The sequence below is a fragment of the Pectinophora gossypiella genome, chromosome 18 (assembly GCF_024362695.1).
Source record: "Pectinophora gossypiella chromosome 18, ilPecGoss1.1, whole genome shotgun sequence".
NCBI classification, from domain to species: Eukaryota; Metazoa; Arthropoda; class Insecta; order Lepidoptera; family Gelechiidae; genus Pectinophora; species Pectinophora gossypiella.
In genome coordinates, this window is record NC_065421.1 from 14,915,401 (window position 1) to 14,933,242 (window position 17,842).

At 43.0% G+C, this 17,842-nt stretch overlaps 1 protein-coding gene across 3 annotated transcripts; it reads left to right on the forward strand.

Annotated features, from left to right (window-relative positions):
* Positions 1 to 741: 741 nt before the first annotated feature.
* LOC126374859 (translation initiation factor IF-2, mitochondrial) lies at positions 742 to 17,628 on the forward strand. 3 transcript variants are annotated; one of them, XM_050021618.1, is made up of 15 exons: positions 742 to 1,007; positions 1,062 to 1,217; positions 1,507 to 1,627; positions 3,614 to 3,777; positions 3,968 to 4,148; positions 4,428 to 4,604; positions 5,308 to 5,357; positions 5,776 to 5,990; positions 7,406 to 7,484; positions 8,223 to 8,348; positions 8,580 to 8,805; positions 8,984 to 9,105; positions 9,417 to 9,600; positions 10,557 to 10,697; positions 17,402 to 17,628. In XM_050021618.1, the coding sequence occupies exons 1-15, from the start codon at positions 1,005 to 1,007 to the stop codon at positions 17,572 to 17,574; spliced, it is 2,118 nt and encodes a 705-aa protein (XP_049877575.1). In that variant the 5' UTR covers positions 742 to 1,004; the 3' UTR covers positions 17,575 to 17,628. The 3 variants fall into 3 exon arrangements, with proteins under 3 accessions (XP_049877575.1, XP_049877574.1, XP_049877576.1); XM_050021617.1 differs by having other exon boundaries at positions 1,082 to 1,217; XM_050021619.1 differs by having other exon boundaries at positions 1,082 to 1,217; positions 8,223 to 8,336.
* The last annotated feature ends 214 nt before the right edge of the window (positions 17,629 to 17,842 follow it).

Here is a 17,842-nt window from a genome sequence, read left to right on the forward strand (position 1 = left end):
TGCCTCCGGATCGTGAGCCCAACGCTCAACCACGTGACATTCACGTTTTTTTGTTACAATGTTACTGGCCGTCGTTCGGTGCGCACACGCTCTTTTGTTGTTGGTGACATTTTCGTGATATTTCCTGTATCGTGTATCTTGTGTTACTTCGTTGTATGTAACGTGTGCGTGTGTATGTGTGATTCTCCAACTTCTCATCGAGATTATAAGTGGCAATATCCAGAAGCTTTATTGTGTAGGCTAGAGACCCATTAACCTTGTGGCTCTATTTATTGCTGATGTTTTTTTGATTCACCTATAAGATTTGCTATAAATAACAGGTGCAACATTTTAAAGGTCACCCGACGGATTGAAAGTTGAGTAGTGCGGCTGTCAGCAATAGAAGAAAAAGCATTTATAAAATTCAAAATAAATGTTAAAAACCGCTGGATGCGGGCAGCGCAGGACCGATCGTCGTGGAGATCCTTGGGGGAGGCCTATGCCCAGCAGTGGGTGTCATACGGCTGATGATGATAAATGTTAAAAAAAGAAATAGTTTTCTTTATTGCCTTTGCTCAAAAGCTCAGATTAACCAAAAACTATTAAATGCCAAATTCAACTCTTCCCCATGTATATCCCTAAAAAAAATATCTATGGATGTCGGTATTGTCGGTCGACTGATGATACGTTACGTAGTATCTTCTTATTAGTCTGTGGACTATTAGCGAATTTGATTATTGAATTTGAGGTTATAGTTCTTAGTTCTAGCAGCATAGGTACCGAAAAGCTTTTTTGACTGACATAAAATATTTTATAATCTAAACAATTTAATTGGTATTCAACAAAGAATACTATCAATATAACTTTTTTGTATATATAATGAATAAATTTACACATAACCTTTCTGGTACAAGTTGCAAGTGATGAAAATAATGAGATAATAAATATAAAGAAATAGAAAAATATTACATTTATATGAGGAACAAAATATAATTTCCCAACATGTACAAAAGTTTGTTATTCCGATGGTAAGTTCAACGCAAAAAAAATATATCTAGCAGTTGAGGTTATTTGTGATTAAGTTTTATTCAAATATTTTAAGGTCCCCATTAAGACGTATACAAAAAGAATTTATGCTTCAATTCTCTGAACTAAAAAGTAATGCGTGGGAAAACCAATGGAGACAGTTATCAATATCATTTGCTTGCTATAAGAAGAGAAGACCTGCGGAGGAAAAGGTAACTGTGAAGTCAATTATCTATAATATATTTATTACGTACCACAACATTCAGTGTATACGAATAATAAATATAGTTAAATTAATAAACTCCAAACTGAGTTTTTAGGCTAATTGAAATCATCATTCATGTTTTAGTCACAATTCATAGCACATTTTTCAAGTATCTACTTAGGTTAAAGCTTGTATTCCATTACATAATTTTTAGATAATACGATTGATACTTCAATATCTTCAACTAAACTTTTAATTATATTGCATTCACTTCTACATGACAACTTATTTGGCAGGCAATAGAGAACCATGGCAGGCAGGTGATACGGTACTCCCCAAAGGCAGGGTCGGAGGTGGTGGGCATTTGGCGTAACATGACAGTGCAAGACCTCGCTGCTGTGCTCAACCGGGATGTAGGTATGTGTCTGACTAGATCTTATATAGTATAAAATTTGTAGTTTAGTACCTATTTGATATGCAAAACACTGAAGTATTTTTTAATAGATAATTATAAATAAGAACTCTTTGGTTGTCTAGGCATTGGTGTGCTAGGCAAATTATATTGTTAGGGTTCCGTAAGAACCCTTATGGATTTGACTTGTCTGTCAATCCATCTGTCCGTCCGTATGTCACAGCCACTTTTTTCCGAAACTATAAGAGCTATACTGTTGAAACTTGGCAAGTAGATGTATTCTGTGAACAGCAATAATATTTTCACACAAAAATAGAAAAAAAAATTTGGGGGTTTCCCATACTTAGAACTGAAACTCAAAAACTTTGTTTCACCAAACCCATATGTGTGGGTCTATGGATATATGGTATCTATGGATAGGTCTACAAAAATTATATTGAGGTTTCTAATATATTTTTTTTTCTAAACTAAATTGTTTGCACGAGAGCTTCGTCCAAAGTGGTAAAATGTGAGAATTTTGGTCTCCCATACTAAATGTGCGATCAGCTGATACGGTTTGTATGGGGAGATGATTTTTTTATATATTAGCTTGTTTAGCTATCACAAGCTTATATGGGCTCGCATATAGTTAGATCTAAATCCCATCATTTAGGTACCTAATTATGTTTACTTACCAATAACTTATTATAGTTGCCGTTTCCATATCTTGGGCCTATGGAGTCCCGGACTTTTGGAAGGCGTGCGTGGGGCCGAAGCCAACACGTAAAGGCCCCTTAAGACAATTTAATCTTAATGTTGTGTGACACCAACAGGCGATTATCTCTGTATGCACTATGGGAGTGCACCCAAAGACAATCCCCGGTTTGTGTAGGACTATTGCAGATTATAGGAACAAAGGGAACTGGGCCGGATACTGAGGCTATGGGGGACTATGGCGTCTGCTCGACCAATGTTGATAACATGGATACAATGAGCAGGCTGTGTCTGGCCACTCACTGGATGGGCCACCTATCTAGCCGACGCGACTGGACGGCAAGATAGTAACATGGTTGTGAGCAGCTCAGGGTGTCGAGAGGTGTACACCGCTTTCTGCGAGGCGGTTTACCCGCCGCACCAACTCGCGACTTACGCATCTTTCACTTCCACCCTGCGAGCGTATGGCTCTAACGCCCCACTCTGGCCGGCCAATAAAGGCAAGCCAGAGGTGAGTGTCCTGCGGGCCCCGGTAGGGTCCACTCCGGCCGCCCAGTGAAGACAAGCCGGAGACGGAGGGTCTGACCAATTCTCGGGAGATCTCAGCTCCGTGGTGTCGTCACTCACCAACAGCTCGTCACAAGCTGCGGAGACTGACTGCAATGTTGAATTCACCAGTGGGCGACGGGGTCGTCACATCCCTATTATTAGCCTATTCGATCCCACTGACGGGTAAAGGCCTCCCCCATGTCCTTCCATAATACCCGATCCTGTGCGAGATCCATCCAGTCAATAACGTAACTTAAAAAAATAGACAATATTATCGATCAAAGTTACAACGAAGTACAAGAACTTTTATATTATGATATTACTTTCTGCTACGGAACCCTTCATGGGCGAGTCCGACTCGTACTTGGCCGCTTATTTATTTTATGATTTTGTCACTCGGAAAAAATCTCTTGTTAAGACCGTTACGTAGTATTATTCCTTATTCTATGGTTACGTGTAAACTATAAAAGAGCTAGGCCGTATCAACAATATAATCTAAAATTCATGTGCTAATGTTCCGGATTCATCTCGGAGTAAGTTTCCATACATAACAGCATACATCTAACCTATGGGCTACGTTGCCTGAAAATAAATGAATATTTGTTATTTTTGTTTAGTTTGCAGCTAAAAATATATTTTATATTCTGGTTTATACAATATAATATACCTACTTATGGAGTTAGTAGTACTCAGTATGTCATTAAAAAGTATAACCACAAGCTATAATTATCTATTTTTCATTGTTTCAGATCATATTTACAAAGCCTTAGAGTTTGCAGACAAGAACTCTGACGCCAAATACACACCCAACACCGTGATCCACAATCCGCAGATAGTTCGTGACATTGTCAAGATCTGCGGCTGCCGGTTTAAAACAGTGCCGCCTCCCGACCAAGAGGCTGAGGAGGAAGAGGTATGGTGTGGTTTAATATAAGTAGATATCATACTGACTTCATGCACAGAATAAATTTCATTTCAGTTCTTCATTGTATACTTATTCCATGCGTAGTGTGAAGATGATGTAACAATACTGTCAACACTTTCGAAAGTCCCGAATTATATAGGTACATACATCCTTATTTGAAGCTGTCACCATTCCCCAGAACAAAGACGCGGTCCCAGCGCCCCCCGCGCCCCCCGAGGCGCTGCGGCCGCGGCCCCCCGTGGTGTGCGTGATGGGCCACGTGGACCACGGCAAGACCACGCTGCTGGACGCGCTGCGAGACACCTCAGTAGTCGACCAGGAGTTCGGGGGGATCACGCAGCATATCGGGGCTTTTGAAGGTGGGTAGTGTTTCAAGACGTTTTTAGACCAAGTTTTATTTTAGTGGAGCTTACTCCACCATGCTGCTCGACTGTGGATTGGTAGAGGGTTTTCTTTCTTTACGGCTAATAGCCGGGACCAAGGGGCCTTCGGTTGATTTTGAGGAGGCCTATGCCCAGCAGTGGGACGTACACATATAGTCTGTTTATGTTGTTTAATTTATTATGTACCAAGTTATAATAAAACTTGGCCCAGGAGCATAAAATGTGAAGCACATAGTCATGCGTCGTGGCCCGCAGTGAAGCTGGCCAGCGGCGAGCGCGTGACGTTCGTGGACACGCCGGGCCACGCCGCCTTCTCGCGCATGCGCGGCCGCGGCGCCTCGGCCACCGACGTGGTGGTGCTGGTGGTGGCGGCCGACGACGGCGTCATGGACCAGACCGTGGAGTCCATACGCATGGCCAGGGACGCCAACGGTACGTACATCATACTATTATTTCTGAAAATTTCGGATACCTTACGGATCTCGTAAGTCCCGTGGCTGTACATGAACGCAGAAATTTAAATATTTTTGAATTTTGAATCGGCCTTAATTATTTCCCCCGTTATTCTGGGCCAAGTGTCAGAAATCGTAAGTAGACATTCTAAAAAAATGCCTTTTTTATTTTTATATTTATTTATCCATTTATTATTTACAACGTGACAGTTGCCCATGGCGTTACATATATATACAATTAATCTTACATTCATATAAACTAGTGTTGCCAATAATCGATTATCCATTAATCGATGATTTACCTCTAGATAACCTAAAAATCGATATGCTTATCAATATTGGAAAACAACCAACAATCGACAAGAACAACAACACAACAACAGCGTCGATTCGATATAATTATAGAATCAATTATTAGATTATTTTTCAATATCGATACTATCGATAGATATAATGTGTGCCGGGGTGCTCCCCTCCCTGTGGTCGTAAGGTAATAAGGCCACATTGCCTCAATTCGTCCAAAAAAGCAATTTTGCTATTTGACTTTACTATGTTACTTCGTATACAATAATATTTTGGAGAATTTCTTCAATGTGGCCTTGTTAGGCACTATAATTACCGTTGTATACTGAAGTATTTTGTAACACAAATTGATTGCGTACTGAGTGTGTGTGTGCCCGCAGTGCCCATCCTGGTGGCGGTCAACAAGGTGGACAAGCCGGGTGTGAACATTGTAGGTATGCTCCACTCGATACTCACGTGTTACAACCACACCTTCAAGCTTTGCATGCCACTTTGATTCGGGTTACAAGTTGTTCTCTAACATTTTGATATTATTAAGTAGACTTTTTGCAATTAGAATTTGATGAAAGACTTCTTCACGATCACCCAAAAATATGTCACGGCGGAGTCTACTAAGATTCGATTCTTAGTTCACAAATGTATGTACCAACCAAAATGCTTCGCCTCTTCATCTGAGATCGTGGATGAACACGAACCTAGAATGTATATTTTTTAAACCCGAGGCTAACGTTATTACGATATCTTATTTTTCGAGTAGCTTATCTAACAAAGCCTGCAACCTTTCCAACGATTGCTTTACAACAATTGAGGCGTGTATTGCCTGTGATGCACGTGTTTCCTACTACCAGGAAGCCACGCTGCGCTCGCTGGCGCAGCACGGCGTGGTGTGTGAGGCGCTGGGCGGCGACGTGCAGGCCATCCCCGTGTCGGCGCTGAAGAGGCAGAACCTGGACACGCTGGTGGAGGCGCTGACGCTGCAGGCGCAGCTCATGGAGCTGCGGGCCGACCCCCAGGGGCTCGTGGAGGGCGTGGTGCTGGACGCGCAGCTGGACCCGCGCACCGGGTGAGTGCTGCTGCTGCTGCTGCTGGCTACACACGCCACATTGGACGCGAGTTGGTCGTCGGCGTACGCAATAACATAGTATTCATTATAGGAAACGTGCCAAAGTGCCACTGACGGCGGCATAGGCGTTATTACTTATTACAGTAGGAAGTAAGTATAAGTATAGTGAAGCTTCAACATGCCAATTAAGAGCGAAATCGATAATCGAAAATAATTATCGTGAAATACACTTGTATCACGCGTATTTGATTCAGTTGTCTTGAAATCACTGATATGTGGGGACATATCACAAAAATCACTTTGTGATCCCTTGTTTGGTTAGGACATTACAGATTGATCATCTGATTGGCCGAAAGTAAGATGATCTGTGCTGCGGAAGGCTTGCGTATTCAATAACAGGCAGATACATCAAACCAGATGAGGCGTTTACATTATATCCATTAGTCTTATATCTTACGCGAACCGGAGTCATCGTTCGACACAAACGTTAGGAAGAAATAGTATATCTGTACCCGCCTATGGATATGTATCTTCGCCTGATACTAGCGACCACTCGTCGACATCCGCGAGGCGGCGTCCTTTAACCCGTCGAACACTGCGTCAACATTTCGGACTTCAAGACGTCGATCACGAGGCAAGAGGAGCTGCTGGGCGAGCGGTACATGACGGTGGTGTGGGCCTCCGCCCGCGACCAGCCGGCCTCTGCCCCACGAGGCTCGTGAGTGAGATTCGACAACTTCACGCTAACGGGTAGGATGCCCAAAGGTGAACGTGAGGCATACCGTGATTTCGTCGTCAGAGGCGATAAACTACGGGAAGATGTCGCTCCCGGGTTGTGAGTGCGACGTGATGCAGTTCCTGAGTGGCAAGATGAAGCCGTGGATGTTGTATGGGACATACCTAATAGTCAACCATTTATGGTCAGTCACATCTGTAGCGCGAGCAAACCAACGCGTCTCAACGTTTGCATCTTGTAATTTAATATAATATCCTAAGTAACACAGTTCATTCAATTATTTGTGTGGGGTTTTATTACAATGACCAGCGCTCCCCACAGACGTTGTAGGGGCGGGGCAGCATGCCGGTGGCGCCGCCGGCCCACTCGGCCGCGGTGCCAATGTGGAGTTCTGTAACTTCTGCTCAATGTATTGAAATAAATGTGTTACGTGATTCTTAAGAGTTTTATTCGTTTCCGATGTAAAATCACGTCTGAGAGTTTCTGATCTGAATCGTCTTCGTGTTTCCCAGTAGGACTCCCCCGTAGTGAGGTTCTAGATTAGATCTTTTTAGTAGAAGTTTTCAAAAAACTCATTAAATTACAATGGATCATCACATATATAGTGCGAGTCATCCTGGCTGCTAACGTAGTACACTCGATTGCCGGAGTCGCGTCGTAATGCAGCGCGTTGTTGCAGCAAGCGGGCCACGGTGCTGGTGCGGCGGGGCACGCTGCGGCGCGGCTGCGTGCTGGTGGCCGGCGCCGCCTGGGCGAAGGTCAGCTCTTTTATTTATTCATTTCAAATAATACACAAATAATACAAATCGACAATGTATGCAACCTATTTACTAAAATACTTTAGACTAATATTAGTGTATTCCGCCAACGAGCATGTATATAAATCTGTGTCCGGATTTTCATGAGCTATTTCGTTAACCGCGCGAGTTGCCCGGACTATCGGCGAGTGCTTCCCGAAGTTAGTACCACCAATACCTACTGCGAACATTGTAGGAAGACGACTAGTCGATTGTGCAATATTCGGCACAATCTACTTGAGACATTTAAGTATATCAGGGTTGTCGATATACCCCCTGAGTACTTTACGTATACGCATATAAAACTAATGCTACGTTCCTTCTGACCAATCCGGAAATATCCAACTATGTCTAGAACAAAAAGCGATGCATCAGCAGATGGAAGGGGTATACTCCATATAATCTTAAATGTAACGCTCTTGTGAATTTGTTTCGCAACTTCTCTTCGCCCCGCACCAATTCGTTCCGGGCATCGAGCTAGATATACCTCCAACCCCCCTCCTCCAGGAGTCCGTGTGAGTCTAAATTGACATTGAGACTCTTCTCAATGTCCGTAAGCCGCTAAGGAATAAGGAGATGCGCGCGCAGGCCGTGTCTCGCTCGCACTTACGAGCTGCGGCGGCACTAAGTAAGTAATTTTTGAATTGGGGTGTCCGGGGTGTGCCTTATAAACGCGGCTACAACAGACGACGCTTGCAGGTGCGCGTCCTCCTGTCGGCGGAGGGCCGGCCGCTGCCGCAGGCGGGCCCGGCCACGCCCGCCTGCGTGCTGGGCTGGCGGCAGCTGCCGGCCGCCGGGGACGTCGCGCTCGAGGTCAGCTCCGAGGTAACACATCGCTTCTGTAAACAACCGGACCTGTCTACATCGCCAGCTCACGTAACCGGACCGCGTGAACAACGACATACCTAAACGGTTGACGATGATGTATGTCTCCAGCGAGTGGTAGACCTCGCCGCTCACGCATTGGTTTATACATACCTGGTCACGAAAAAACATACCTCTAAAACTATATAAAATCATGTGGAAAAGATGTATGAGGCCCGTGAATGCCCGCAGAAACGCGCAAACGAGGTAATGCGCTGGCGGCACAACCAGCGCATGAAGGAGAAGCAAGCGACGGACCTGCCGGCCATCGAGGAGAAGGAGGCGCTGCACCAGCAGCAGTACCAGCAGCAGCTGGCGCACAAGCGCGCGCTGGGCCGCGTGCGGCTGCGGCCGGCCGGGCCTCGCGGCAAGATGCTGCGGCCCGACCTGCACCCCACGCTGGCCCTGCTCGTCAAAGGTCGCTATGGCTCAACCCAGTTTCCATAATTTTAGTTGTTCCGTAAATAAAATATTTCGTTTCATAAATTAACTACAAGTAGTTATAAGTGTTTCTGGTTTAATCTGGAAAATAAACGTAACATTACACGCCAGTTTAAAGTCAACATTGCTATACAACTAGCCGTTTGTGTGGGCAGGTGACGTGGACGGGTCGGTGGAGGCGATCCTGGACATCCTGGAGACCTACGACGAGCACGAGCGCGTGCGCATGGACCTCGTGCACTATGGAGTCGGCCCTGTCACGCCCAACGACATAGAGGTACCTTCTATTAAGAATTCATTTTTAAGTGACTTATTGGGGATGAGAGAATCAAAAGAAGCTTTCAGGGTAATGATCTCAAAGGGGAGATAGCAACCGTTGATCGGCGCCTCCAGTATTCTACTATGGACGAGAGAAGTTGCGCGTAGTCGTATTCACGACTTTGCGACTATGTCGCTAAGCAAGGTCGCGTCCCAACACTTTCTTTTTATTTTTTTACATAGACACCCGCAACAACAGATCGATCACGAGTGCGTTTTCCCGCTAGGAGTATTCAAGGAGTTTTTATCAATAAAATATCTTCATTCCAGATAGCGGAAGCGTTCAACGCAGTGATCTACGCGTTCAACGTGGAGTGTAGCGCGGCGCTAGCGGCGGAGGCGAAGAAGAAGAACATCGAGATCAAGCAGCACAACGTCATCTACAAGCTGGTGGACGACGTCAAGCTGCAGCTCAGCGCCCGCATCCCCGTCACGCAGCGCGAGGAGATCCTAGGTGGGTCGCTACTGTATTGTACAACAGAGCCACAGAGTACTTTAATGTAATACTAATCAAAAGGAATCTCTACGTGCGTAAAAAACATATACACGTAAGAAAACACGTGGGAACCGTAGGTTTACTGCGCTGTCATAGAATAAGGAATAATACTACGTATAGAACGGCAACTCCCCGCCCCCCACCAGCGTCCGAGCTAGGTTTACCTCGCGGCCTCGCCCGCAGTTGGCACTGGAATCGTGAAGGCTGCGCGCGGACCGCTGTTTTTGTTGTTTTGTCATTTTAGTTTATATGTTCGAATTTTGAAATTGGACGCCGACGTTCTTTTGTCGGATTCGAATATTTGATCTCACAGTAAAGGCCCGCGCTGGGTACGCCTGCGCGGCGCCTATAAATATTTATTTTTCATGGTGATCGTCCATCAAAATTTGCAATAAAATTGAACCTAGCATATAAATAATGTAAAAATAATATGAATGCAATTAATTAGTTCACTGATTTTTAAGTCAAATGTAAAGCCATATTTATTCATATTGTGAATCTTCCATGTTCAAAATGTATTGTTTGTGATTTGTGTGCTAAATGAACAAATAAATATTAACTGATTATCATAAAAGCATCTTTCGTAAGTAGTACTACCTACCTAAGTAAGTAATAACGGTTAAATTAGATATTGTATTGGCAGCCCTCAGACGTCACATACACACAGGTGCGCGTGTTGATAACGTCAATGTGTAGTGTCTGTGTAAAACGAGGTTGTTTGTATGAAGTGTCCGGAGTGTGGCGCTGTGTCCGAACGAAGCCTTGACTAGCGACGTCTCTGGAATGTCCCTTCCCGCTTCCAGAGTTGGCCTAGTTATCGCGAGTTGTATAGTTTCCGAATCTCGACCTGTAGAATTTTCGACAGATTTAAGGTAATATCTATATTTTGATTCCCCCAACGTTTTTGTTTGCAGGTGAAGCGAACGTTTTGCAGCAGTTTTCAGTGTCGGAGGGCAAGAAGCGCGTGCCGGTGGCGGGCTGCCGCTGCGTCAAGGGCTCGCTGCAGCGGAACGCGAGGTACAGGCTCATCAGGAACGGACAGGTCATCTATGATGGTACGGACACACACTATTTTGCTGCGATCGTATTTATATTTTTACCTATAAGTGACGTGACTGTAACGGTAATCTGACTCTATAGTGGCTGTAACCTGACTCCGAAGTGGCTGTAACCTGACTATAGATGTAAGGCCGGTTTAAAACCATTTAAACCAATCCGTTTAAAACGAAAAAATCGTTTAAAACCTAAACCAACCATTTATTTCAGTTTAAAACGGCTGCTTTTGATGACTATTTATTGATATTTTATAAACTAATAATACGAAACATGACGTATGTTAAGGTGCTAAGGTTTACTTGACAATGCAGGGAATTGCTTATACGAAAAGACGTGTTCTCGGTCAAGGAGTGTATTTTGAACTGACTTGCTACAATCATTACAATGGTTTATAAGAATCATATCGATGTGGTACTTATAGGTACATTGTTTTATTACGGAACCAACATCCCGCCCACCAAAGGACCCTATAGGTCATTTAATTTTGAGAATTATATTAACATATAATAAACTTATATAAAGATATAATAAACTTATAACGATATAATAAACTTATATAAACATAAACATCGTCATCATTGTATATAACACCCAACAACTGTATTCACGTTCATTGTAAATAAGAAACAAAATATATATATATAACCTCCGTGCTAAACATAACTAAACATGCGAATAATTTAACCACATTTTAAAGAAAAAAAAAACATTGTGTAAAAGTAAAATTTCTAGATTACATATTTTAACAATGTTGAATTTACGCTGTATCTATAGGCAAGACACACAGTTTATTAACTGATCTCTGAACAATATTATTACCACTTTTGACACTATAAACTCTGGTTATTCCGTCTGTGCCTGGATGTTTTTCTACTACACGCCCTAAGGCCCATTTCCCTGGTGGCATGTTGTCTTGCTTGATAAGCACTATGTGTCCAATTTCTATATCCGGTGTTTGCTTTAGCCACTTAGGTCTCTGCTGAAGTCTAGACAAATACTCTTGTTGCCATCTTTTCCAAAAATCGGAAAGTAATTTTTGTATATGTTGCCAGCGAGACAGATGACTCGTGGGAAGATCAGTGAAGTCCGGTCTTGGAATGGTGATCGGGGATTCTCCAATTAAAAAATGTCCTGGAGTCAGGGCTACTACGTTATCGGGGTCTGAATCGTCTATGGGGCTCAGAGGTCGTGAATTGAGGCACGCCTCAATTTGGCATAAGATGGTAGCCATTTCTTCATATGTAAGATGTGAGGTCAATATCCTTTTCATATGGTACTTCATAGACTTGACGCCCGCTTCCCATAGACCACCCATGTGGGGACTGTAAGCTGGTATAAAGTGCCATTGCGTGCCATCTAATGCAAGAGTCTCAGCTATTTTCCCTTCAAATTGTAATTTAGCCTCCGTCATAGCAGCGGCAAGTTCTTTGTTAGCACCAACGAAGTTTCTGCCCTGGTCACTCCACAGATGTGCACATTTACCACGTCTGGCCACAAATCTGCGAAACGCCCCAATAAATGACTCTGTTGAAAGGTCTCCAACCAATTCCAAGTGTATAGCCTTGATACTCATGCATACGAATACTGCAACATAGGCTTTATTGGTTTTTACCCCTCTTCCCTTTGACATCAGTACCTGATAAGGGCCTGCAAAGTCAACACCACTATTTAAAAAGGGTCTGGCTGGTGTTACTCGCACTCGTGGTAAATCTCCCATCAATTGTGTTTGAGCTGTAGCTCTCAGCTTAGCACATTTCAAGCATTTACTAATTTTAGCCTTCACTAATTTCTTAGCCTTCAATATCCAAAATTTAGTTCGTAAGTATCCAAGCATCAACTGTACTCCGCCGTGTAAGGTCTTCGTGTGGGCTTCAGCTACTATGAGAGCAGTGATAATGTTGTCGCTGTCAAGTATTATAGGGTGCTTGCTGTAGTCTTTTAAGTCGGAATGTCTCAGTCTTCCGCCCACCCTGAGTATATCGTCGTGGTCCAGGTAAGGTTGTAATGTTTTTAATTTACTTTCTCTTTTAACGTTCTTCTTTTCTCGTAGATTAGATATCTCTTCTTCAAATTTTTGGTTTTGTATTATTTTTATGCATGCTTTTAGAGACTCATCTAGTTCTTTTGTAGTTATTATTGTATCTTTGTCTTCTAATTTCTTTCCCTTTAAAAATCTTTTACAGTAAGTAATCACTCGTAGTAATTCTGTTAGATTATCGAAATCTTCAAATTGTGTACTTAGATTAGCTTCTTTTGTTTTCAGGTTAACTTGCATGGCTTCCTTCTTCTTCTCTTCGTCAGTAGTTAGATTATTAGGTTTTGTGTAGTTAATATCCTCCAATGACAGCCATTGTGGCCCTTTCCACCATAATTCATTTTCTTTCAGATCTTCAACGGTGCTTCCACGCGAGGCTCGATCCGCAGGATTGTCATGGGTTTGTACGTGATACCAATTTTTATCAACATTGTCAAGGATTTCGACAACTCGATTTCGGACGAAAGTTTGCCATCTTCCTGGATCTCCACATAACCATGACAAGACAATAGTGGAATCGGTCCAAGCAAAGAATTGTTTGTTTGGTAGTTTTGTAGCTTTCTTAATCTGTTTCAGGAGCCTGGAAAGCAGAACAGCGCCGCACAGCTCCAGTCGAGGCAGTGACACCGGTTTAATCGGCGCGACTCTTGTTTTGGCTGCTATTATATTCGTCATTACTATACCATCTGCCTTGACAGTTCTCATGTAGGCAACTGCTGCATATCCTTTGATTGATGCGTCACAGAATCCGTGGACTGTAACGTTATCCATGTCTTGTTCGGTAGTTTGTAACCATCTCTTTATCTCAATACCATCTATGTTGTGTAGATTATTTCTTAGCTCAATCCATTCGTTCTGTGTTACTTGGTCAACTTCTTCATCCCATGTAACGCCTTGTAACCATAGTTTCTGAACTAAGAGTTTTGCTGGCAATATTGCAGGCGCCAACCATCCGAGAGGATCGAACAGTCGCTGTATGTCTGCCAAAATAGTTCGTTTGGTGATTGTCTCAGATATAGGTGGTAGGTTCAGGCTGTACTTGAATATATCTCTTCCCATGTTCCAGGTTACACCCAAGGCGCGAATGGTGCCATCAATGGAGATGTCTAAGCTCACATGAGTGCTTCTTTGTGAGGGCTCAAATTGTTTCAGAAATTCAGCGTTATTCGAGCACCACTTTTGCAAGATGAAGCCTCCCCTTTGAAGAATTTCATCTATTTCCTTTGCTGTAGTAATGGCATCTTGTAAGTTATCTCGTCCTGACATCAAATCGTCCATGTAAAAGTCTTCCTTTATGGCTTTAGAGGCAATAGGATGGTCTTGCCCTTCGTCATCTGCAACTTGATGTAATGTTTTGACAGCCAGATACGGTGCAGAGGCTGAACCAAAAGTAACTCTGGTCAGGCGATAATCTTTGATAGGCGCATCCTTGTTGCTTCGCCAAACTATTCTTTGGAGGTCACGGTCTTCGGGTGCCACCAAGATTTGGCGATACATTTGTTTGATGTCTGCGACGAAACATACCCTTTTCATTCTCCATCTTGTGATTAAGTTTCTCATGTCATCTTGAAGTTGTGGACCTACTAGTAGTTCTTCATTTAGACTTATGTTGTTTATTCCCTTCTGTGACGCGTTGAATACTGTTCTAACTTTTGTAGTTTCTTTCTCTTCCTTCACCACTGCATGGTGAGGTAAGTATACAGCTGGTTTGTTTATTTCGGTTTCCTTAACTTCTTCCATGTGACTTAACCTTTGGTATTCTTCCATCACCTTCACGTACTCTATCTGTAACCTTTCATCTTTCTCAAATCTTCTTTCTAGTTGATTAAGTCTTCTTAGTGCAATGTTTCGTGTTTCTCCTTTTGTAGATAATAATTCTTCAGTCTTCTTAGGTAATCTCACAATGTAGCGCCCATCGTCTGATCTGGAATGTGTAGCTTGATAGTGTTGCTCGCATTTTCTTTCTTCTTGTGTTTGTATTCTTTCATCTTCATTTTCTAGCTCCCACATTGTTTTTAGCAAGTCATCCAGATTCAGATTAGCGTGCATCACAATTACATGGTCTTCTTGTGTCTTCTCTTGTATGTTCCCAAATAGAATCCAACCCAGGCAGGTGTTTTGTGCACATGGAGTGCCTGGTGAACCCTTGATAATGTCTCCCTTCATAATTTGGGCACACACTTCAACACCCAGCAGCATATCGACTCGTCCTGGTTGATAAAAACTTGGATCCGCCAGAGTAAGCCCTTCTAAGTGAGGCCAGGTGCTTGCATGAATGGTTTGTGATGGTAATTGTGTGGTGATTCGTGTAGGCAGTACATAAGCTTTCACTTTCAAGTTAAATGTTTCATCATGTGTTGAAAGAAGCTCGATTTCAGTTGCATGCTTGACTGATGTCTTCGTGGAACCCACGCCTGATATAGATCCATTGACTGGCCTTCTCTTTAGCTTAAGCATTTGGGCAGCTCGCTCTGTGATGAATGTAGCTTGAGATCCTGGATCTACCAGCGCTCGTAAAACCGTGGTACCTCCTGTCATGTCCCTTATAGGTACACAAGCTGTAGCCAGAAGAGCAGTTGACTTATTCGAAGCAAAGTGAGATGATAATTCGAGATTCGTGTCTTTAGTTTCATCTTTGGTGGCTTGAAGGGGTTCGTCAACATGGCTGTGATGTGCTTGTGCCGATTCAGGGCTTGGTGGTTTCTGTATGTGTATTAGCGTATGGTGACGTTTGCGACACGTATGACAGGATGTACTTGAGCGGCATTTTGCTGCGGAATGTCCGGTGGCCAGACAGTTGAAGCATAGGTTTTGGTTCTTTACATACTCCCATCTTTCCGTTGATTTCTTATTCTTGAAGTCCCTGCATTGATATAACGCATGGTTTTCGTTACATACTGGACAGCTTTTATCTCTTACATCTTCTGTGGTAGATGCGTGGACTGTAAGTTCTTTGTTCTTCGGGTTGGACTTCTCTCTTGATGGTGGGGTGATAAGTTCTAGTGTGCGATACTTGCTTTGTAGAAACTTGACAAAATCTTCGAACTTGGGTAATTCGTCTGAACATTCACTATATGCGAACTCTTCCCATTCTTTATGAGACTCTGGGTCCAGTTTCTGTACGAGTAGAAATATAATTATAGGATCCCAAGAATCAACCGCGATGTTCATATTTTTTAAGCTGTTTAGACATTCATTAGTTGTATCCAACAGTGATTTTATGTGGCTTGCGGTTTGGGAAGGAAGTTTCTTCTGTAAAATCATTTTCTTCAAGAGAGAATTCACTATAAGTCGTTTACTGCCATACCGTGTGCTCAGTGTGTCCCATGCTTGGTCATAATTGACTTCAGTGATTTGAATATGTTTCAATAGGGCTTCTGCCTCTCCTTTCACGACACTCTTCAAGTAATGTAACTTCTCAACCTTGCTTATAGACATGTTGTTGTGAACCAAAGAGATGAAAAGGTCCTTGAAAGCTGGCCACTCCTCGTAGACGCCAGAGAAGGCTGGTAGCTCGATGCGAGGTAACTTGACTTGTCCTTCATTAATTGTTTTTCCTTCCGGTAAACTTGAATTTGTAAATCTAGCTAATAAATCTCGCAGATCGGCTAACATGCATGTGTACAAATCTTCTATGACGTAGTAGTCTTCATTCACAAAGTATGTCACTTCAGCTTTCTTCTCTTTAGGTATACACTTAATGAGGTCTTGATGCGTCGTACGAAACGTTTTCCAATATTCGTTGATCGTTTGTATACGAGTTTCGATGTAACCCTTGGTTAATCGTTGTTTAGGACATTTCTTGAGATTAACTTGGGCTTTTTGTAGTAAATTCGCCGTTTCTTCTAATATAGATAGATACTGTTCCGGTGTAGACATAATACTGCACGATAATTCACGACGACACAGTCAAAAACGTAATATTTAAGCTTCAATCTTCTTTGCGTAATCCCGTGTTGATCGCAAGTATAGGTAACTACTTGCTACGCCGTGCTGTTTCGAGCGCTTCGTATCTATTGTATGCAGCGAACATCTTGCAGTAAACAACTCGGAATAGTTAGGTCGTAAGCGCGCACGTAATCCGGTTCGAAATTCGACCATATGTTAAGGTGCTAAGGTTTACTTGACAATGCAGGGAATTGCTTATACGAAAAGACGTGTTCTCGGTCAAGGAGTGTATTTTGAACTGACTTGCTACAATCATTACAATGGTTTATAAGAATCATATCGATGTGGTACTTATAGGTACATTGTTTTATTACGGAACCAACAACGTCAAGTGACCAAAAATTAACCATTATGAAGTTTAAAACACAGTTATTTTATTGTTGTAGGCGAGTTTTCAAGTTTATTAAAAAATATATATTTGGGGTTTAAAACGGCCACATAAGGTTTAAAACGTTTTAAATCGGTTGTTTTACATCTATAAACCAGACTCCGACGTGACTGAAACCTAAGTCCGATGTGACTATACCCTAACTCTGATGTGACTGTAACCTGACAATGATGTGATGTGACTAACCAGAATCATACATGACTCCGATTCTGAGGTGACTAACGCCACGACCCATTTGTAAAACGCCGAAACAGAATATTTTTATAGTTTCGGTCTTTTGACTGTTTAGCATAGTCACTTGACTACACTCGGTCGCTTCACTACTTTGTCAGGTAAATTAGCATCAATGAAGCACCTGAAGGAGGAGGTGACGACGGTCAAGCGCGAGCAGGAGTGCGGCCTGCGGCTGGAGGACGCGGCCGTGGCCGTGCGGCCGGGGGACACGCTCGTGTGCTACGCCACGAGGGACGCCGCCGCCGCCACCGGCTGGGACCCCGGCTTCTAGGGGCTACGCTCGTGTACTGCTGCACTTGTATACTAAATGTTTATTATTACTTTATACTTGGCGTTTTTACTTCGTTCCTCATACATTATACTACTTTTCCTACGCAAAGAAAAAGTACATAACATAAACAACCTACATACGTCCCACAGCTGGGCACAGGCCTCCCCTGGGAGGTATTAGAGGTGTGTGGGCGTGGTACGTACCTACTGTGACTTAGCAAACCATGCAGTGGGACCACTGAAGAGCAAAAAGCCAGTTTATTTTTTAA

Bases quoted from the DNA above. Each gene is read 5' to 3' on its own strand.
- LOC126374859 (XM_050021617.1), top strand. From the start codon at position 982: ATGTACAAAAGTTTGTTATTCCGATG. The intron at 1,008-1,081 runs GTAAGTTCAACG...AAATATTTTAAG, and splicing joins AAAAGTTTGTTATTCCGATG to GTCCCCATTAAGACGTATAC. The intron at 1,628-3,613 runs GTATGTGTCTGA...TCATTGTTTCAG, and splicing joins TGTGCTCAACCGGGATGTAG to ATCATATTTACAAAGCCTTA.